At 46.9% G+C, this 23,565-nt stretch overlaps 2 protein-coding genes across 3 annotated transcripts in view; one reads left to right on the top strand and one right to left on the bottom strand.

The window, feature by feature from the left end:
* The window catches only part of LOC144672768 (signal transducer and activator of transcription 5B-like), a 186,138-nt gene that overhangs the window by 132,694 nt on the left and 29,879 nt on the right, over positions 1-23,565 (bottom strand). The window lies entirely within an intron of this gene.
* Positions 21,714-23,565, top strand: part of LOC144672769 (glutaminase kidney isoform, mitochondrial-like) — a 70,009-nt gene continuing 68,157 nt past the window's right edge. The window contains exon 1 of one of the 2 annotated variants that reach the window (XM_078534751.1): positions 21,714-22,127. In XM_078534751.1, coding sequence (XP_078390877.1) covers positions 21,898-22,127 — 230 coding nt within the window. In that variant the 5' untranslated portion in view covers positions 21,714-21,897. The remainder of the gene's footprint in view (positions 22,128-23,565) is intronic. The other variant, XM_078534753.1, reaches the window with a different exon arrangement.

The following is a 23,565-nucleotide window of genomic DNA, read 5'->3' as shown; positions in this document are numbered from 1 at the left end:
ATTACCTGGAAAAACTCAGCAGGTCTGGCAGCATCAGCGGTGAAGAAAAGAGTTCACGTTTCGAGTCCTCATGACCCCTCATGACCCTTCAGCAGAAGGGTCATGAGGACTCGAAACGTGAACTCTTTTCTTCTCCGCCGATGCTGCCAGACCTGCTGAGTTTTTCCAGGTAATTCTGTTTTTGTTTTGGATTTCCAGCATCCGCAGTAGTTTTTTGTTTTTTTCTCTATGTCCAGTGCTCCCTGGATAAAGCCAGCCAGGCTGCCAGAGGTGGGATTTACCACAATCTCCAGCTCCCATAGGTGCAGGGTGCCATCGACTGCACACGTGTGGCCTTAAGAGCTCCCTTAAGAGATCGTGGAATGAGCCACAATGTACATATTCCTTGATTGAGCAGACCATTGGCATGCTGAAGGCATTGAGGGTACCAGCAAGCGCTGCTTATGACATGCTTCTCTGAGCCTTATCCTTATATTTGCCTGGGCTCACTGCTCTGGAGGGTGCTGGCCCAGAACCCTTCTGGACAACCTGCAGTGCATCAAGACAGGGCACACAATCCAGTGGGTTATTTGTATGACAGGAAGCATGGGAAAGACACATGAAACCCGATTTCTTTCAACCCCATCTCCTCTCTTTGCGCAGGAGAAGTTAAGCCATAAATCGGAGAGAGAGGGAGAAGACGGGAGGAGGTCGGCTACAATTGAAAGAACTGATTGCCTTCGAGGAGCGGGCAGCCTAGCTAGCAGGAGTGGAGCAGGACAGATCCATCGGAGGTGGAGAGATTGGCTTGCAGCCTCCATCCAGTAAGGATCCCTGCATGTCATAGAAAACTCAGGGTCAGGGATGCCTCCATGTTGGAGGCAGCTCATGCAGCTCTCTCCTCTCTCATGACAGGGGCCACCAGGAAGAGGGCAAGGCCCGAAAGTGAGGAAGCCCTGCCCAGCACTCGGAGAAGCTTGGAGCAGAGCGAGGACATGACTGATGAAGAAAGTACACCTATAGAGGCATCACAGCAGACACCACCAGCCCAGAGACACACACCTCAGGGGGTATTAGTTCTAGTTTAGGAAGGGTTTCACATTCTGGTGGTCATTTCACAGACATGTCTCCACAGCAGGAGGAGGCAGGGTCAGCCAAGCTCACCGGCACTTGGAGGGGTGCGAAGTTCGCGCCCGATGATGAGCGCCTGGAATTGGCCTTCCAAGAGATGCTGGAGAGTCAGCAAGAGATGTCGGAGGCCTGCAACAGGGTGGCATGCGAAGCATAGAAGTCCGTCCGCTTACTGGCTGAAGTGATGCCAACCTGTGGTTGGTGATGGCATAGTGGTACTGTCACTGGACTAGTAATCCAAGGACCCAGGATAATGCTCTGGGGACCTGGGTTCAAATCCTGCCATGGCAGATGGTGGAATTCGAATTCAATAAAAGTCTGGAATTAAAAGTCTAATGATGACCCTGAAACCATTGTCGATTTTTGTAAAAACCCATCTGGTTCACTAATGTCCTTCAGGGAAGGAAATTACCCGGTCTGGCGTACAGACCCACAGCAATGTGGTTCACTCTTAAATGCCCTCTGAAATAGCCGAGCAAGCCACTCTGTTGTAACAAACAGCTACAAAGTCACAAAAAAGGAATGAAACTGGAGGGACCACCTGGCAACGACCCAGGCACTGGAAACGACAACGGCAATCTCAGCCCTGTCGACCCTGCAAAGTCCTCCTTACTAATATCTGGGGGCTAGTGCCAAAATTGGGAGAGCTGTCTCACAGACTAGTCAAGCAACAGCCTGACATAGTCATACTCACAGAACCCAGACTCCACCATCACCACCCCTGGGTATATCCTGTCCCACCAGCAGGACAGATCCAGCAGAGGTGGCAGCACAGTGGTATAGAGTCAGGAGGGAGTTGCCCTGGGAGTCCTGAACATCGACTCCGGACCCCATGAAATCTCATGGCATCAGGTCAAACATGGGCAAAGAAACCTCCCGCTGATTACCAAGTACAGCCCTCCCTCAGCTGATGAATCTGTGCTCCTCCATGTTGAACACCACTTGGAGGAAGCACTGAGGGTGGCAAGGGCGCAGAATGTACCCTGGGTGGGGGACTTCAATGTCCATCAGCAAGAGTGGCTCGGTAGCGCCACTATTGACCGAGCTGGCCGAGTTCTAAAGGACAAAGCTGCTAGGCTGGGTGTGTGGCAGGTGGTGAGGGTAACAACAGGAGGGAAAAACATACTTGACCTCATCTTCACCAACTTGCCTGCCGCGGATGACCTGTCCATGACAGTATCAGTAAGAATGACCATCAGACAGTCCTTGTGGAGACGAAGTCCTGCCTTTGCATTGAGGATACCTTCCATCGTGTTGTGTGGCACTAGCACTGTGCTAAATGGGATAGATTTCAAACAGATCTAGCTACTCAAGACCGGGCATCCATGAGGCACTGTGGGCCATCAGCAGTAGAATTGTACTCGAACACAATCTGTAACCTCATGGCCCGGCATATTCCCCACTCTACCATTACCATCAAGTCAGGGGATCAACCCTGGTTCAATGAAGAATGCAGGAGGGCATGCCAGGAGCAGCACCAGGCATACCTAAAAATGAGGTGTCAACCTGGTGAAGCTATAAAACAGGGCTACTTGTGTGCCAAACAGCATAAGCGGCAAGTGACAGTCAGAGCTAAAGTGATTCCACAACCAATGGATCAGATCTAAGCTCTGCAGTCCTGCTACCTCCAGTCGTGAATGGTGATGGGCAATTAAACAACTCACTGGAGGAGGAGACTCCACAAATATCCCCATCCTCAATGATGGGGGAGCCCAGCACATCAGTGCAAAAGATAAGGCTGAAGCATTTGCTACAATCTTCAGTCAGAAGTGCTGAGTGGATGATCCATCTTGGCCTCCTCCGGAGGTTCCCAGCATCACAGATGCCAGTCTTCAGCCAATTCGATTCACTCCACGTGATATCAAGAAATGGCTGAAGGCACTGGACACTGCAAAGGCTATAGGCCCTGACAATATTCCGGCAATAGTACTGAAGACTTGTGCTCCAGAGCTTGGCGTGCCCCTAGCCAAGCTGTTCCAGTGCAGCTACGACACTGGCATCTACCAGGCAATGTGGAAAATTGCCCAGGTATGTGCTGTACACAAAAAGCAGGACAAATCCAACCTGACTAAGTACTGCCCCCATCAGTCTACTCTCAATCATCAGTAAAGTCATGGAAGGAATCATCAACAGTGCTATCAAGCGGCACTTGCTTATCAATAACCTGCTCACTGACGTCCAGTTTGGGTTCCGCTAGGGCCACTCAGCTCCTGACCTCATTACAGCCTTGGTTCAAACATGGACAAAAGAGCTGAACTCCCGAGGTGAGGTGAGAGTGACTGCCCTTGATATCAAGGCTGCATTTGACTGAGTGTGGCATCAGGCAGCCCGAGCAAAACTGGAGTCAATGGGAATCAGGGGTAAAACCCTCTGCTGGTTGGAGTCATACCTAGCACAAAAGAAGATGGTTGTGGTTGTTGCAGGTCAGTCATCTCAGCTCCAGGGCATCACTGCAGGAGTTCCTCAGGATAGTGTCCTTGGCCCAACCATCTTCAACTGCTTCATCAATGACCTTCCTTCCATCATAAGATCAGAAGTGGGGATGTTCACTGATGATTCCACGATGTTCAGCACCATTCGCGACTCCTCAGATACTGAAGCGGTCCATGTCCAAATGCAGCAAGACCTGGACAATATCCAGGCTTGGGCTGACAAGTGGCAAGTAACATTCATGCCACACAAGTGCCAGGAAATGACCATCTCCAACAAGATAGAATCCAGCCATCGTCCCTTGATGTTCAATGGCATTACCATCACTGAATCCCCCACTATCAACATCCTGGGGTTATCATTGAATAGAAACTGTACTGAACTAGCCATATAAACACTATGGCTACAAGAGCAGGTCAGAGGCTAGGAATCGTGCGATGAGTCACCCACCTTCTGACTCCCCAAAGCCTGTCCACCATCTACAAGGCACAAGTCAGGAGTGTGATGGAATACTCCCCACTTGCCTGGATGAGTGCAGCTCCCACAACACTCAAGAAGCTCAACACCATCCAGGACAAAGCAGTCCGCTTGATTGGCACCACACCCACAAATATTAACCCCCTCCACCACCGACGCACAGTAGCAGCAGTGTGTACCATCTACAAGATGTACTGCAGGAATTCACCAAGGCTCCTTCAACAGCATCTTCTAAATCCATGACCACTACCATTTAGAAGGACAAGGGCAGGTAAATGGGAACACACCACCTGCAAGTTCCTTTCCAAGCACTCACCATCCTGACTTGGAAATATATCGCCGTTCCTTCACTGTCAATGGGTCAAAATCCTGGAACTCCTTCCTAATAGCACTGTGGGTGTACCTACACCACACAGACTGCAGCGGTTCAAGAAGGCAGCTCACCACGACCTTCTCAAGGGCAATTAGGGGTGGGCAATAAATGCTGGCCCAGCCAGCGAAGCCCACATCCTGTAAATGAATATAAAATAAAACATGGTCTCCATGGGGAGGGTGGTGGACTCCATGGAGAACCTGGTCCAGCAGATTCTGCTGGAGATGTACGCAGACCTGCGCTCCATCGCTGTAGCCATGGGTGAGCTTCTGCAGTGGCTACACAAGAAGGGGATGAGGCTCCTCAACCTCCCTCCAGGTGCCTCTTCCCCTCAAGGAGTCAGGCAGGAGCCTTAGGGCACCCAAAGGGAGGAGGAGCGGCAGTTAGATACCACTGGGACCTCCACTCAGGACTCTCTGAGGTTGTCTGGCACCTTCAAACCCCCTTTGCCTGTGACCTCCTCAGCTTAGTCCTCTGCGACCGCAGAGGGAGCAGCTGTCCCACAGCAGGACAACCAAAGTAAGCTGAGGCCCTCCAGGCTTTGGATCTCCCAAGGACGGCTGCCAAGGTCATCCAAGGCAACTGGGTAAATGGGTCAGCTACCTTCACCCCTGCTGTGGATGTTGGGGGAGCACTTAGAAGAAGTGGTAGGGAAAGAAAAATTAAGAAGTTCTGGAAGTGGTTGCACGGGTGCACTATGATTGTTACGCATATCACACTTTTGTAAATATAGTTCACTTGTACTTTAATCATGACTGATGTGGTTTATTTGTGATAGTCCTTAAGTCTGTGCGCCCCCTGCCCCCATTATCTTCAGAGGGACACTCCATGTCCCTCGGAATCAAGCATGTGCAAGGAGGCAAAGGTCTTTGCCAGGGCCCTTATGAGCCATGTACAAGAAGTCTCCCGCACACACTGAGCCTTTGCCCTTCACCTGTTCTTCTATGCTAAGGCCCTACCATTGTACATGCTGGGGTTCTCCTTCAGTTGTCCATCTCATGCCCCTGCAGGGTTACGGAAATTTTTTCCCATATTTTAAGGATCTTCCTGCCTCATCCCTTACAAGAATATAAGTAATAGGAGGAGGACTAGGCCATAAGGCCCTTCGAGCATCCTTCGACATTCAATGAGATCATGAGCGGTCTTCCATCTCAACTCCATTTTCCCACCCTATCCCAATATATATCTAGCTTTCCCTTTGAATGTAAATTTTCCATTGTATCACTAGGTCTTTTGAACTTCAGTTCTTCTAACAATAAAACCCCTTTCATAGCACCAATTTTATTAGTAAGCTGAAAAAATAAACACGTTGTTTGGCTTCTTCTAGCTAGGTGCAAGATTTTGCCCCCAATCTTGAATGGTTTATTCAACAAATGCAAATGAACACTTTACCTTACTGTTCTCCTTACTGTTCACCCAATTAACATCTCAAAATTACTATACACCAAAACACTCAGACTAGCTGGCTTTAATCCAATTAAGACACACACAGACACACACATAGACACAGACCCCCACTAGAATTCTATTTTAAAAAATAATTTCCAACAACATTATACACATTAATCTCTTCATGACATAGCTCACACATTGCACGACCCCCGCTGAATCTCTCTCTTTCCCCTAGCACCCCCAACCTTCCCCACCCCACCCCCAGGCCTGCACACCCACCCTACCCTTTCATTCCTCTCCTCCCCATCTATTCCATCCCCCCAGCACACACCTTTGCCGCCCACCAGTACCTCCTGCAGCCTTCCGCTTGCAGCTTGAAGCTCCAAACCCTAGGAGAACCTGCTGTGCCGAGAACACCCACCTCCTGGAAGCTGTTGCGCAGAGAAGATCCACCCACCCAGTGCTGCACATGGTGTTCCACAGTGTGGTCGCTGGGGGCCTCCATCTTCTCCTCGTCTCTGTGAGCTGCCCCAGATCTTCTTCAGGTAAGTGCTGACATTTACACACCATGTTGGTCCAGACGTGTTCTAGACCAGTGTGGTTTCCCACTGGCGGTGCGGACGATTGGGTGTGGGTGGGGGGGTTGGGGGGGGGGGCGATTCCAGTCATGCCTTCATCTGCATCCCATTAGCGGGATGCAAATCAGTTTCATGTCAGCCTTTGGCGGGAATTGCAACCCGCCATGGCAGGCAGGAGCAGAAGATCCTGCCATCATTTTACACCGGCGGGAAGCCAATTCTTGAACTCCTGCCACATTGTTTCCCCACCCCGCCGCCATTAAACTCACTGTGGGGGAGGACTGGAAAGTTCCGTCCTTAGTCTCCAGAGCAGAAAATTCCACCCATTCTCTCTGCTCAGCCTACCTCTTTGCCAGCTTTACCGAACTTTTGAGCAGATGGATTCCTAGTATAACCTGAGTTCAATCAGATGCCACTTCAGTATAGTGCTCACTCCAGATCCTGAGAATTTCCTTGGGTGTGTCGGAGGGCACCAGACTTGTCAGTCTTTGGAACTCACCCAGAGGAATCCTTTTGACCATGACTGATGTCAGACGTTCACCATTGATAAATGAGTGTTGACCAACGTCTGCTGTCAGTCACGGATAAAATTGACAATGAAGCAATGCATTGGATGAAGCCAGGCATTTCCCACAGGAACGGTTGAAAATCAGAGCGAAAGATATCCATAGGATATTCTTACACATTTTCATGTTTGAATTGCAGTCTCTTAGCTAAGGAAGGATATACTTGGCTTGGCGGGGCTGCAACGAAGGTTCACTCGATTGATTCTTGGGATAACAGGGCTGTCCTTTGAGGAGATAGAGTAGAATGGATCTCTGGTGTTCAGAAGAATGAGAGGTGATCTCATTGTAATGTATAAAGTTTTGAGAGGGCTTGATAAGGTGGATGCTGGGGTGCTGTTTTCCCCTGGCTAGAGAGTTAGAACTAGGGGTCATATCTCAGGATAAAGGGTCGGCCATTTCAAACCGAGATGAGATATTTCTTCGGTGAGAGTTGTGAATCTTTGGAATTCTCTACCCCTGAGAACTGTGGACACTGAGTTGGAGTACATTCAAAACTGAGACTGATAGATTTTTGGACACTTGGGAATTAAGGGATATTGGGATAGGGTGGGAAAATGGAGTTGAGTTGGAAGACCACTCATGATCTCATTGAATGTCGAAGGATGCTCGAAGGGCCATATGGCCTAGTCCTCCTCCTATTACTTATATTCTTGTAAGGGATGAGGCAGGAAGATCCCTGAAATATGGGAAAAAATTTCCGTAACCCACCAGGGGCATATGAGCAGCCTATTAGAAAACTGTGAATGGACAGCTTGCTGTTTTCCACACACTTTGGTCCCATGTTGTGGCTGAACATTTCAAGACTGTACCAAAGGATGATGGTGTCCTCTGCTGGCTGCAAAGTGTAAACTATTGTCAACTCTCCACACTGCCACACAACAATTGAACTGACCAGAGCGCTCTGCAAAGATAATGCAGTATACTTATTTTCACTGATGAATATCGTAATTTAATATTCAGCAACAAGAAAAAACTCTTGCAATTTAATAACTTTTAGTTTTAGGAATTTTAGGTCAGAGTTGATGGTAGAAAAACTTGAACAATGAATGATTTATCTCTAAGTTTGTGGTGGAGCCAGGGGGTCTGGAGAGAGGGCAATCACATCCATTAGCAATATAAATTATTCTTATGGGTTGTAGAGTCAAAGAGTTGTATTGAAGATAAACAATTTGTCTGCATTTCTGTTTGAATCATCCCAAAGCTTGCCATATTGCCATTGAGATAGTGATTCAGGGTGGAGTCTTAGAAGTTTCTTTTGTTTAACTTACCTGTGTGTGTTTGCTGACAGAAGCAGACAGTTCAGTTTGGATATTTTGAGGGAAAAGCTGCTGGAAGATTTGCTTTAGCTTGCAGCTAATGAAAGAAATCTGCAGTGGTCCTCACAGAGCCTTGTGGCAGAAAGAAGTCTGTTTGAATAGCTTGGAAAGAGCTGTACAGAAGCTGTAGGAGCAGATTGGGAAAAAGCAGTCAATGTATGTCCAAAGTTAGGACAAGCAGCTGAAGAATCCACAGATGTGAGGTCTTCAAAGAAAATTGGAGGATTGCTTAGCCAAGGATCCCCATGTAATTTGTACCTTGAGGATTGGCTGGAATACTAAGGAGAATTAATGTACATGTTGGAGGGCTGGGGCATACCTTTTGAGTTGGTCCCAGGAAAAGTGATTGAGCCTTCAAGATTTCATAAGATAATGGAACTCTTGTGGGGAAGTAAAATGTAGAACTGAGTTTATAGCATAAGTCTTTATAAGCTATAGTGTTAAGTTAGTGGTGTTTGCTTTGTTTAATTTCTCTTTATATATACAATAAAGTTTGTTCTTGTTAAAAAACGTGAAATCTTGTGGCGTAATTCTGTCGGTTAATTTCTGGGTATTCAGATTTCTATTTTAAACATTAATGGCCCCTAACAGGATCATAACACATGTACAAGGTGGAAATATTTGAGGTGTTACAGTAAAAGCTTCTGACATTTTCCCTACAATTATCTCCTTTTCTACTTATTTTGATGTACAAGTTCACCTTTTGTGACTTGTATCATTTTAAAGTATTACAGTGTAATTCCTCATCTCTTCACCACACTCACACACACCCACCCCCATATGGTCCCTTAACATCCTGTTCGACTGAGCTACAAAACACCACACCCACCCATGATCAATAATGTTTCATGGGGGTAGAAAAAACAGATCAAACAGATGGAAGGAGTATAAGAGCAGATGCTAAGACATGGAAAAAGAAATTAGTAGGGATAACAAAAAGCTTGAATGAAAAGATGGATTTTGAGAAGGTTTGAAAAGGAGGGGAGAGAAATGCAATGGGGAATGGGTTTAGCCAGGGAGATCTATAGAATAAGACTGAGGCAAATGAAGGCTGTGCCACCAGTAATGGGCAAAAGGGGAATGATGCACAAAAAGCTCAGAGTCAGAGAACTAAGGGAACAAAGGTGATAGGTGGTAGCAAAGATGGGTTGGGGCAAGGCCATGAGGTGTTTGGTAGGACAGTGTAATCTGTATCTAACCCCGTGCTGTACCCGTTCTGAAAGTGTTTGATGGAGACTATGTAAAGGGAGCTTTACTCTGTATCTAACCTCGTGCTGTACCTGTCCTGGGAGTGTTTGATGGGGACGGTGTAGAGGGACTTTTACTCTGTATCTAACCCCATGCTGTACCTGTCCTGGGAGTGTTTGATGGGGAAGGTGTCGAGGGAGCTTTACTCGGTATCTAACCCCGTACTGTACCTGTCCTAGGAGTTTTTGATGGTACAGTGTAGAAGGAACTTTGCTTTGTATCTCACCCGGTGTTGTACCTGCCCTGGAAGTGTTTGTACGGACAGTGTAGAGGGAGCTTTACTCTGTATCTAACCCCATGCTGAATCTGTCTGTTTGATGGGGACGGTGTAGAGGAGTTTTACTCGACATCTAACGCTGTGCTGTACCTGCCCTGGGACTGATTGATGGGGACGGTGTAGAGGGAGCTTTACTCTGTATCTAACCCCGTGCCGTACCTGTCCTGGGAGTGTTTAATGGGGACAGTGTAGAGGGAGCTTTACTCTGTATCTAACCCCGTGCCGTACCTGTCCTGGGAGTGTTTGATGGGGACGGTGTAGAGGGAGCTTTACTTTGTATCTAACCCCATGCTGTACCTGTCCTAGGAATTTTTGATGGTACAGTGTAGAGGGAGATTTAATCTGCATCTAACCCTGTGCTGAACCTGTCCTGGGAGTGTTTGATGGGGACATTGTAGAGGCAGCTTTACTCGGTGTCTAACCCTGTGCTGTACCTGCCCTGGGACTGTTTGATGGGGACAGTGTAGAGGGAACTTTACTTTGTATCTAGCCCTGTGCTGTACCTGTCCTGGGAGTGTTTGATGGGGACAGTGTAGAGGGAACTTTACTCAGTATCTAACCCCATGCTGTACCTGTCCTGGAAGTGTTTGATGGGGACAGTGTAGAGGCAGCTTTACTCTGTATCTAACCCCGTGCTGTACCTGTCCTGGGAGTGTTTGATGGGGACAGTGTAGAGGGAACTTTACTTTGTATCTAGCCCTGTGCTGTACCTGTCCTGGGAGTGTTTGATGGGGACAGTGTAGAGGGAACTTTACTTTGTATCTAGCCCTGTGCTGTACCTGTCCTGGGAGTGTTTGATGGGGACAGTGTAGAGGGAACTTTACTCAGTATCTAACCCCATGCTGTACCTATCCTGGAAGTGTTTGATGGGGGCAGTGTAGAGGCAGCTTTACTCTGTATCTAACCCCGTGCTGTACCTGCCCTGGGAGTGTTTGATGGGGACGGTGTAGAGGGAGTTTTACTCTGTATCTAACCCCGTGCTGTACCTGCCCTGGAAGTGTTTGCTGGGGAAGGAAGGTCATTGATGAAGCAGCTGAAGATGGTTGGACCTAGGACACTACCCTGTGGAACTCCTGCAGTGATGTCCTGGAGCTGAGATAACTGACCTCCAACAACCACAACCATCTTCCTTTGAATTGTGAGATCTTTACAACTAATGAGATAAGCAAGGCCAAGCACTGTGTTTATTTTTCCCAAAGGTACTGACCATATTGGCTACATGAAAAATTTTTGTATTATGGGAAAAGCAATTCCAAAAACATATATAACAATGAAATTTACAGATTAAAGAGAGGGAAACATACATAAAGAGAATGGAAGACTATGTTGTGGGCCATGTAAGATCTAAGAGGACCGTGTAAAGCAGCCTTCGGGAAGCCCCCAGCCACATTAGCAAAAGTCTGCTGTATCCAGTAACCAACGGTGGAGGATAGCCTTTGGATTTCCACTGTCGCATGGGTGCTGTGATAAACTTGTTGCCTTGCCTATTTAAATTTAAAATCTATTTTGGACTGTTGCCTTAAAGTGGGTATGTGGTTGGGAATCAGGTTAATTAGGAATTTTGGGATTTGTTATAGTATTAAGTAACTGTAATCTTACGTATGTGTTTGAAATCTTTTCTTTTGTTAATAAATGTTTTAATTTAGTTTTTAAAATTGCTAAAGGTGTTAGTGGACTCATTACTTCTGATTTCCATACACAAATCTTCTTGTAATAAATACAAATTGCAAAACCATTGTGATAGTGTGGCCAAGTTTCCCTTGTGGATTTGGTCCGCCTGGCACACACCACCTGCCACGTCTTAACACTAGGTATGTAGGCTGTACATCCCAAAGACTGGCGGATCATATCAAACAGCATGTTCCTTCTGCTGTTTGCAACAGGCAAGGTACAGACTGTACTCAACCAGCCTGTGCTTGCAAAACTCAAAACACAGTATCCAACATTAGATGTGCTTCCGCGATTGGACAACATTTGATAAATAATCCTCAGTGTGCTAGGAATTACACTGACAACCAATTTAAGATTGTCAGTCAGGCTCACAGTGTGATGCATGTGCATGTACTGGAAGCTACATATATTGATACACAGGGCCCTGTTCTTTGCAGATAGAAAGAACATGTACACACATTATGCCTGTTTCAGCTAAAGAAAATAGGTGACAGCCATTTGTTGGTTCATTCTTCAGGGCAATGCCTTGACCAATCAGAGTCAAGCTGCCTGGTTTAAATTTCAAACAATGTTTGGCAGTTAACTGCCAGTCACCATCAACTGGTGCATTCTCCATGGCAACACCTCTACCAATCAGAGTCCACTTGCCAACCAATTGCATTCTCTTCTCATACAGTATTAATTTGTTGTCTCCCTTGGATTTGCATTCTTATGAATTGTCCTGATCAGTGCAAGACAAAAAGCTTTGACAAAAGATGTCTCTTTTTTCAGCAAAGCTTCGACAAAAATGTCTCTTTTTCGAGCAATACTCAAGTTCTGTACTCAATCACATGTATCTATTCCTTTGAGGGATAAAACAAAATTATCCATTTACTTGTCATAGGAAACAAAATATTTTATTAGTACTAATGCATGAACTAAAATAAGTTTTATACTTTATGCTTGAAATTACCAACACTTGATAACTAAGGAACTCTTAATAACTTATCTCCTGCTTGCCACTTCCCGTCTCCGGTTCACTGCCTCTCCCGACTCGCCACTTCCCTCCCAAGCCTTTCTGCTTGCTGCTTTTCTCACATCACCAACCCTCCTGCTTGCTGTTTCCCTCCTGCTTGCCACCTTGCCACTTCCCTCCCGACTCAGCACCTCTCCGACTTGCCACCTCTTCCACTTCCTGCTTCCCTCCCACTCACTGCCTTTCCCTCTTGCCATTTCCCTCCTGCCTGCTGCCTAGCCACTTCCCTCCTGAACCCTCCCACTCACTGCCTTTCCAAACTCGCTGACCCTCCTGCTTGCCGTGGGAGGGAAGTGATGAGCAGGAGGGTCAGCAAGAATGGTGAGGCAGGAGAGGTGGCGAGTGGGAGGGTTTGGGAGGGAAGTGGCGAGCGGGAAGGAAGTGGTGAAGCAGGAGAGGCAGCGAGTCGGGAGAGTCCTGAATCACCACTTCCTTCCCAAACCCTCCTACTTGCTGGCTTTCCCAAGCACAGCTGATTCTCTAAATCATTGTGTTCCTGGTCCACACTGGATCCTTACCAGCCAATGTGAGCAGCGCATTTCTGCTAGGATAACATCAGTCAGTCCCAAAATTGTGCCTCAGAGACAAATATTTGCGCCCACAGAACTCTGGGTACCTCAGAAACTACTCACCAGTTTGCAGCAAGCCAGACAAACTCCTCAGATGGCAGCTCCTTTTCTCCACCATTTCCTGCTTCCAGAGCTCTCTCTCTCTTCCTGCACTCTTATTGGGTGAGCTGCCAATCAATCAGCTATTGCCATATGGCCTGGCTGACCACATCGAGTGGAATCAAACACCAATGGAAATCCAGCCATGAGTGGCATCACAGCTTGACGAAGCAGGGATTGCCAGAGCAGCAGAATACTATTCACATGCCATGTGAGCGGCGTTAATAATCAAATACGCAGCATTTGATGGACTGGTGCGTGGCCGTGCGGGCACGCAGCTTAGAGGGAGCTTAGCTGATAGGTCCAATGCACAAACTGCAGGCTCTACCACACGTGGAACAGGTGGTGCTTGGAGAGTTGGGTAGATGAGTTGTTGGGAGGTTTGTGAGCCCTCTCCAACACCTTGACTTCATCTTTGTGTGTTCCCAACGAAGTCTCTCGATGTGCTCAGTGCCTTCCCGAATGAACCTTCTCCATTTTGGTCGGTCACAAGGCAGAGTCAGTGGGTCTGATTGACCTCTTCAGGGATACTTTGAGTCCAGTAACATACAATTTCAGTACACGTAAGCACAGGGTTATCTTCCCCCAAATATTGACCATTTCAATATGATTCTGGCCTTAGGCTGGCACAGACTGGCATGCAAGTGGTCACCCATTATGCCCATTTTGCACACATGGCAAATTTTTGTCCCCTGGTCTTATTTAATATTTTCTGTTATTATTATTAATGTTGCTGACTCTTCATCTTCGCCATGGTGCTTCAAAGAATGGTGACTACTCATTTCTGGAGAGAGGGATGATCCCTTGAAGTGTTTTCTTCATAAAAGAAAAACTCCTCACTTTAACTAAATAACATGCTTTTTAAGGGAGTGTGTTGTATTCAGCTGCAAAGCATCATGACAAAATATATAATTAATTTGTACCATCTGCATGATGTCATCCAGCCAATATGGATTTACCTTTCTGAGAACAATGCTTTAAATTATTGTTTTAAAAATGAAGCACAGATTAGTTAACAGGTCTTAAGAGGTCTTTAATCGACCAATTCTAAGGCCTCTGATGACTTACCATTGAATTATGAGATCTTTATCTTCAGTTAAAGACGAATCATTGGCTCCTTCTTCCTCATGATTCAGTGGGTATATGCACCATAGGCCTAAACCATACAGACCAAGGTCCCAGGTTCAATTGTTAGTGTATGTCCAGTGATTGAGCCTGTGCTCAACTGTGATGCTTTCCCACAGTCAAAGAGCCTTCCAACTTTTATTGTCTGGCCTTACAGATGAAGAAAGGCCTGTTGGAGCAAGTACACCAAAACCAGCATGGGTCAGTGCTCTGGAGACACAGCAGAGAGGAAGAAAAAGAACTTGCATTTATATAGCACCTTATCAAAGTGCTTTATAACCAAAGAACTACTTTTGAAATATAGTCGCCCTTGTTATGTAGGCAAACAAAACAACCTTCACATGGATCATCTCTGACACTTCCCTTCCCTTCCTTGATCTCTCTATCTCCATTTCTGGTGACAGACTGTCCACCAATATTCATTACAAGCCCACTGACTCCCACAGCTGCCTCGACCACACCCTCACCCTACAGCTCCTCACATCCTGCTTCCTGTAAGGAGTGCATCCCATTCTCTTAGTTCCTCTGCCTCCATCACATCTGTTCCGATGATGCCACCTTCCAAAATGGCGCTTCTGACGTCTTCCTTTTTCCTTAACCGAGGCTCCCCTCCACTGTGGTTGACAAGGCCCTTGACCGTGTCCGACCCACCTCCCGCACTTCTGCCCTCACCCCTTCCTCTCCATCCCAGAACCATGATAGGGTCCCCCTTGTCCACACTTTTCACCACACCAGCCTCCACATTCAAAGGACCATCCTCCGCCATTTCCGCCAACTCCACCATGATGCCACCACCAAACACATCTTCCCCTCACCCCCTCTATCAGCATTCCATAGGGACCGTTCCCTCCGGGACACCCTGGTCCACTCCTCCATCACCCCCAACACCTCAACCCCCTCCCACGGCACCTTCCCATGCAATCACAGAAGGTGTAACACCCGCCCCTTTACCTCCTCCCTCCTCACCATACAAGGGCCCAAACACTCCTTTCAGCAGTGCTTCACTTGCACCTCCTTCAATTTGGTCTACTGTATTCGCTGCTCCCAATGCAGTATCCTCTACCTTGGGGAGACTAAACATAGACTGCTTTGTGGCACATCTTCGCACAGTCCGCAAGCCTTCCCAGACCCAGACCTTCCTGTCATTTGCCATTTCAGCACACCATCCTGCTCTCATGCTCACATGTCCGTCCTTGGCCTGCTGCTTGTTCTATTGTTTTGCTTTCACAGAGCACTGACCCTTGTTCTGCTTTTAACATCTTCTGCTATCTTACCTTTATGCCACTATCAGCACCTTTACTCTTTAACGCTACCATTAACACTCCCTTTGTCTTGTGTCCATGACATCTTTGTCAATCTCTCCTTAGCTGTCACCTATTCCTGACCTTCTGTCTCATTCCACCTGCTCCACCCCTTCTTAAACAGCATAAAACCCATCACATACCTACTTCTCTTTAGCTCTGAAGGAGAGTCATATGGACTCAAAATATTAACTCTGTTTCTCTCTCCACAGACGCTGCCAGACCTACTGAGTTTTTACAGCATTTTCTGTTTTTATTAAACAAAACAGCCAATTTGGTAACAGCAAGATCCCACAAACTGCAAATTAATGATCAGTTAATTATTTTTTGGAGGTGTTAGTTTGTTGACCAGGAAAAGTAAACCATCTGGCTGTTGCCCATGTTTGGCCCTGGGATCTTTAACATCCATATGAACAAACAGACAAGATCAGAGTTTAATATTTCATTGAAAGATAGCATCTCTCAGAATGTAGCACCCTCTCAGAAATCCAATAGTGTCAGCCTAGATTACACACTCAAATTGTGGAGTGGGGCTTGAACCAACCATTTTCTGACTCTGAGAAGAGGGAGTTGCCACCATTTTAGGAGGAAGAGGAGGACAATCAAACATCAGAATGGCATTGTGCCAAAGGTTATGTTCCAAACAGTCCAGTTTTTAGAAACAAAATACTGCAGATGCTGAAAATCTGAAATAAAAACAGAAAATGCTGGAAAAACTAAACAGTTCTAACAGCATCTGTGGGGAGAAAAGAAAAATTAACATTTCGAGTCCATATGACTCTTCGATCCCCATCCACCACCACTCTCCTCTGTCTGGCTAAACTTGTTCTCTCCAGCTGAACAATTTCTCCTTAAACTTGTCTCACTTCCTCCAAATAAAGGGTGTGGCTATGGGTACCCGCATGGGCCCCAGTTATGCCTGTCTCCTTATGGGGTATGTGGAACATTCCTTGTTCCAGTCCTACTCAGGCCCCCTCCCACAACTCTTTTCTCGGTACATCGATGACAGTTTCGGTGTCACTACGTGCTCTTGTCTGGACCTGGAAAAATTTTATCAATTTTGCTTCCAATTTCTACCCCTCCATCACCTTCACATGGTCCATCTCTGACACTTCCCTTCCTTTCCGTGACCTCTCTGTCTCAATTTCTGGTGATAGACTGTCCACCAATATTCACCACAAGCCCACCAATTCCCACAGGTACCTCGACTACAGCTCCTCACACCCCGCTTCCTGTAAGGACTCCATCCCATTCTCTCAGTTCCTTCGCCTCCGTCGCATCTGTTCTGATGATGCCACTTTCCAAAACAGCGCTTCTGACATGTCTTCCTTCTTCCTTAACCAAGGTTTTCCCCTCACTGTGGTTGACAGGGCCCTCAACCATGTCCGACCCATCTCCCACGCCTCTGCCCTCACACCTTCCTCTCCTTCCCAGAACCATGATAGGTTCTCACTTGTCCTCACTTTTCACCCCATCAGCCTCCGCATTCAAAGAATCATCCTCCGCCATTTCCGCCAACTCCAGCATGATGCCACCACCAAACACATCGTCCCCTCACCCTCCCCCCACCCCCCCACCCCCCCCATTGGCATTCCGTAGGAACCGTTCCCTCCGGGACACCCTGGTCTACTCCTCCAGCGTCCCCAACACCTCATCCCCCTTCCCCGGCACCTTCCCATGCAATCGCAGAAGGTGCAACACCTGTCTCTTTACCTCCTCCCTCTGTCCAAGGGCCCAATCATTCCTTTCAGGTGAAGCAGCATTTCACTTACACTTACCTCAATTTAGTCTACTGCATTCGTTGATCCCAATGCGGTTTCCTCTACATTGGAGAGACCAAACGCAGACTGGGTGACCGCTTTGCAGAACACCTTCGGTCTGTCCGCAAGCATGACCCAGACCTTCCTGTCGCTTGTCATTTCAACACTCCACCCTGCTCTCATGCCCACATGTCCATCCTTGGCCTGCTGCAATGTTCCAGTGAAGCCCAACGCAAACTGGAGGAACAGCACCTCATCTTCCGACTAGGCACTTTACAGCCTTCCGGACTTAACATTGAATTCAACAACTTCAGACCATGAACTCTCTCTTCCATCCTCACCCCCTTTTTTCAACATTCATTTAAATTTTTTAATTTTTATTTTTTATCCACTTATTTTTATTTTTATTTTTTTTCATTTTTATCCATTGCTTTATCCCCACCTTTTACTCTATTTTTGATCTATTTTCCCACCACTGTCCCCTCCCCCCCACCCCACCCCCACTAGGGCCATCTGTCACTTGTTCATGTTGTTCTTTTCAGAGTGCTTACCCTTATCCAGCTATTATCACATTCTGCTTTCTGACCTTAATGCCACTATCAGCACCTCCTTTAGCCAGTACCACTATCATTAACACCCCTTTGTACTTATGTCCATGACATCTCTGGCAATCTCTCCTTTGCCTCCACCTATCGCTGGCCTTCTATCCAGCTTCACCTGCTCCACCCCCTTAAACAGTATAAATTTCACCACATTTTCCTTCTCTTTGGCTCTGACGAAGAGTCATGTGGACTCGAAACGTTAACTCTTTTTTTCCTCTCTCCACAGAGGCTGTTAGACCAGTCCAGTTTTTAAACTGTACTAGACAGAAATATATATAATGTAAACAATATAAAGACTGTTTGTTAGAATTTCTTTTTTTTTAAGTCAATGATTAAGGCTTACAATGAACTTCCATCACCAGCAAATCAAAGGTCTGAATTGAACCATGTCCTGCCCTGTCCCTATCCTGCTCTAGGTTCTATTTTAGACTTGGCAAAATGTAGGAAAAGGAGCAGGGGTTTAGCTCAGATGCCTTTTTTTTATTCTTTCATAGGATGTGGGCATCGCTAGCTAGGCCAGCATTTATTGTCCATCCCAATTGCCCTTGAGAAGGTGGTGGTGAGCTGCCTTCTTGAACTGCTGCATTCCCTGTGGTGTAGGTACACCCACAGTGCTGTTAGGGAGGGAGTTCCAGGATTCTGACCCAGCAACAGTGAAGGAACGGTGATATATTTCCAAGTCAGGATGGTGTGTGACTTGGAGGGGAACTTGCAGGTGGTGGTGTTCCCATTTATCTGCTGCCCTTGTCCTCCTAGGTGGTAGTAGTGGTTGCTTCAATTGGATCTAGGGAGTGAGGAGAGGAGACTGTGTATTGCTGCTGCTCCTGCTCCTGCTCCTACTGTCTCCTGTCTGCTGTTCCTGTGCCCTTGGCTTTATCTCATCATCGTCCTCCTCTATTGCATGGGGGAGTTGGAGGGCCTTCTTTTGGAGGGGCCAAAAGAGGAGAAGGAGAGAGAGGGAGAAGAAGTACAACTGCTGCTGTTGCTGCTGCTACAGGACAGGAAGGCCAGGAGGCCAAGACTGTGACTTATAACATCCTAGGTGGGTGTCTGGACTTTCTATTTTGTTCAGGTGGGGGCTGTTAAAGACTGTGCTTTGTAGGGGGAGGGCAGAAGACTGCCCAAAGGACTTGGGGAAGAAAAAGGGGTGTGTGTGTGTGTTAAGAACATCTTGCTGCCACTCCTCCCCTGCCCAGCCTTTTCCCAGTGGCCAGTGGTGGCTAGTGAAGACATCGCCCTCCCCCTACCTGAAGATCATTGAGGCCCCCACCCAACGTCCATCTTCCACCCAGAGACACCCACCTAGACTTTCCCCTTTCCCTCCTGTGCCTCCCTGTCCTCTACCCCTCTCCCTCCTCTCTTCTATTAACATCTCAGAGGGGGAGGTTATTTCCACCTTTCTCCCCTCCCCAGGGAGGAACTTTATTTAAAAATATATAAATTTAAAAAAAAACAAAAACAAAAAAATGGTCAACCTTTGTCGGGGTGGGTGTGGCTCAGGCCCAAAGGTCAGCTCACCATCACCTGTGGCCGGGCCCTCAAGGGCAAATGTGGAGGCGGTATTGTCACCGGTGGCGGGGCCTCCTAAAAAGACCTAGGTGGTAGTGGTCACGGGTTTGGAAGCTGCTGCCTAAGGAGTTGATGAGTTGCTGCAGTGCATCTTGTAGATGGTACACACTGCTGCTACTGTGCGTCAGTGGTGGAGGGAGTGAATGTTTGTGGATGGGGTGCCAATCAAGCAGGCTGCTTTGTCTTGGATGCTGTTGAGCTTTGAGCTTCTTGAGTGCTGGAGCCGCACTCATCCAAGCAAGTGGAGATTATTCCATCACTCTCCTGATTTGTGCCTTATAGATGGTGGACAGGCTTTGGGGAGTCAGGAGTTGAGTTATTTGCCGCAGTATTCCCAGACTTTGACATGCTCTTGTAGCCACAGTATTTATATGGCTAGTCCAGTTCAGTTTCTGGTCAATGGTAACCCCCAGGCTGTTGATAGTGGGGGATTCAGTAATGGTAATGCTATTGAATGTCAAGGGGAGATGGTTGCATTCTCTGTTACTGGAGATGGTCATTGCCTGGGATTTGTAAGGCATGAATGTTACTTGCCACTTATCAGCTCAAGCCTGGATATTGTCCAGGTCTTGCTGTATATGGGCATGGACTCCTCAGTATCTAAGGAGTCACAAATAGTGCTGAGCATTGTGCAATAAACAGTGAACATCCCCAATTCTGACCTTATGATGGAGGGGAAGTCATTGGTGAAGCAGCTGAAGATGGTCGGGCCTAGGACATTACCCTGAGGAACTCCTGCAGTGATATCCTAGGAATAAGGTGATTGACATCCAACAACCACAACCATCTTCCTTTGTCCTAGGTATGACTCCAACCAGCAGAGAGTTTCCCCCCGATTCCCATTGACTCCAGTTTTGCTAGGGCTCCTTGATGCCACACTCGGTCAAGGGCAGCCACTCTCACCTCAACCTCGGGAGTTCAGCCCTTTTGTCCATGTTTGGACCAAGGCTGTAATGAGGTCAGGAGCTGAGTGGCCCTGGTGGAACCCAAACTAAGCATCACTGAGCAGGTTATTTCTAAGCACATGCTGCTTGATAACACGGTCAACAATTTTGGTGATGATTGAGAGTTGAATGATGAGGCTGTAATTGGCCAGGTTGGATTTGTCCTGCTTTTTGTGGCTAGACAGTTAGCATGTTGATCAGATTAATGCCAACAGCATGGGGTTTGATTCCCATTCTGGTTGAGGTAGACTCAGGGTCTGCCCCCTTGCAGAAGTAAAAAATCATGGTCCGTTGCCATGGTTCAGCAAATAACCTCCAAGCACCTGCCTTTGAGCAGAGAACTCAAGAAGAAGAAAAAATGGGAAGCATTTTTTTTGACAGGTCATCATCAAATTGCGTAATGCATAATTACTAAAATGTTTCTGTAACAACCTCACCAAGGTCAGTATGTCCTAGTTGTCCCATAAATTTAACAGATTAGATTTATGTGACCATGCATTTCCCCATTAATACCAAACTGTCATATAGTTCAATATAAAGAAAATAACTTGCAATTATATAGCACCTTTAACAATATCAGGATGTCCCAAGTACTTTACAGCCAATGAGATACTTACAATGTCTAGTCACTATTATAATGCAGGAAACACAGCAGTCAGTTTGTGCACAGCAAGATCCCACAAAATTGCAATGAGATCATCTGTTTTCTCCAGTTTTGTTGGTTGAGGAATTAGCCAGGACACCCAGGAAGACTTACCATGTTCTTCAAAATAGTAGTGGAATCTTTTGCTTCCACCTGAGAAGGTAGAAGGGCCTCGGTTTAATGGTTTATCTGAAAGACTTAGTTGACAGTGCAGCACGCCTTCAGTATCTGGATTATGGGGCTCAAGTCTCTGAAGTGGCGCTTGCACCTTTTAGTCCCAGTGGCCTTTTTACCTTAGAGGCGAGAGTGTTACCCACCGAACAACCCAGGCTGGCACCAGTGTACACTCCAACATGAATATGTCAGCCTGGACTCGGTGGGTAAAATCCGTACCTCTAAGAAGGTCCTGAGTGACACCTTCCATGCTCCAGTGGCTCCCACTGTAAAATGGATGCCAGGTGCCAAAAATGCCCTTGCTCTTTTCCACATACAGTCAGAAGCCCATAGTAAATCTGTCTAATGCCCCGCGTAGTCGGGCAGCTTAACGTGCTCGGGCGCCGCCTTCCAGGTTGCGACACTTCTGCTTGGACACTGTAATTTTAGTCCCACCTACTTTGGTAAAGTTTGCTTGCGCCGCGTGTTCAACAAACATTACGAGATGGAAGAGAGGAGGCGAATTAACTGACAGTCTGGGGGGGAAAGCTCCGAGCTAGTGAAGGGAAATAGAAGGAATACTGTAGCGAAGAGTTTACTAGGCAGATATATTAGAGAGAAAGAGGTTAAAGGACCGTTACATTAGTGAAGAAGGGAATCCGATCCGCATTCGTCAGGAATGCATCGTTTAAGATCACTGCCTTGCTTCACCGCTGGAGTTTGTCACTTCAGAGCTGCCAATGTTTCGGGGAAACCCAACGGCTTTGTCAATTGGCTGTGGAAATGGCAACAGCCCCCCAGGGGGCGAGCGACGAGCGGTGTGAGCGGTTCTGATCGAAACCCCCTCCTGAACCCTGCCAAGCCCGAGGTCAAAAAGCCGAATGAGAATGGGGACATTCCGAAAGAACCGTGAGTAAAATACCCACCACAGATCCTGAACTCCAGCTAGCTTCACACTCACACCGCAGGTCTGTCAGCGTATGTGAAGAGAAAGGGGCATTGATTTGACTTCAGATTTCTAGTGTTAGTTTTTGTTGATACTGACAGATCGAGTCTATCTCATTCTTACTCCTTTCAACCACTTTATTCAGAAGCTTCGTTGAAATGACCAACACACCGTGTTTTAAAGTCTACTTCGTGGACGAATTAATACAAATTGATAACACAGTTGTCACAGTAATTTCCTATTTACAATCTGAATGGATTTGACTTAGTAAACGGTGTGTGAGCTTTTTGAAGCTATCGGAAGCAATTCAGGAAACCGAGTGAAAATTTACGGTTCACTTTAGTTCATTTTTTTTTGCCGTATTCATGAAGCGAACGAGCGAATTCCATATGCCGCTACACGTAATCGTTGACCCTGGGCTATGAAGAGTGGAACCAACAGGTGCTCTTATATTATAGTGTCTCACTTTATTCAAAACACATTATAAATAGAAATGCATTCATACAGCACACGGAGCGGAAAATGTCCTGCTCAAAAATAATAAGCTTTTAAAACTAATTAACCTCCTGTGGGCTATTTTTCGCGTCATTTAATCTGCAGGTTATAGTGTTTGAATTTCCAGTAATGTGCGAGTCTCTCGACAATAAGTGGAGTTTGAGCAGATCAGCTCGGTCACTTTTCGCGGGTGCGGTGTTTACAGCTGACAGGCTACTTGCATGCAACATTCCCACAATCCAACACAGTAATGAAATACAGGTGAAGACCCTTGGCCTATCCAGCCTGGCCTACACAACTGCGATGCCTTGTGCATCACAATACATGTAAACTCCACCCAGAGCCATGTAATCTCCCAGGAAAGATGAAAAACCGGGTAGAAACACAGGCCAATTAGGGAGAGATCTCCAACCCCCTCAGGTGATCAAAACGAGTCCAGGAGACTACTTTGGCCCTGATTAATTCCTTGCAGTACCTTGCTTTGTACATGGTCCAGCTCTCCCTCGAAGGAGTTCAACAAATCAACTTCCTCCGCACATGATGGCAGCCTGTTCCAGAGGTCCACTGTTCTCTGGGGAAAGAACCACTTACTGACAACTAACCTGGCTCTAGCCCTTTAAACTTCAAATGGGTCCCTAGCCTATTTGATTGGAATACTGTTAACTGGAACACAATCTATCCCCTTCATCGTTTTATCTTCTCCTTCTTAGGTAGTCCCTTGGGATCGAGGATGTCTTGCTTCCACTCCAGTTCATTGGGTTCTGAGATGGCTGATAAATCCAATGCACAATCTGCAGACTCTGCCGCATGCGGGGCTGATGGTTTTTGAAGGGTTGGGTAGATGGGTTGTTTGGAGGTTTGCACTTCAATGCCTCGACTTCACCTCTGCACGTTCACGACAAAGTC

Source organism: Cetorhinus maximus, chromosome X, assembly GCF_964194155.1.
Source record: "Cetorhinus maximus chromosome X, sCetMax3.hap1.1, whole genome shotgun sequence".
Taxonomy (NCBI): Eukaryota; Metazoa; Chordata; class Chondrichthyes; order Lamniformes; family Cetorhinidae; genus Cetorhinus; species Cetorhinus maximus.
The sequence above is the reverse complement of the archived record's forward strand: the minus strand, read 5'-3'. Positions and strand labels throughout refer to the sequence as shown.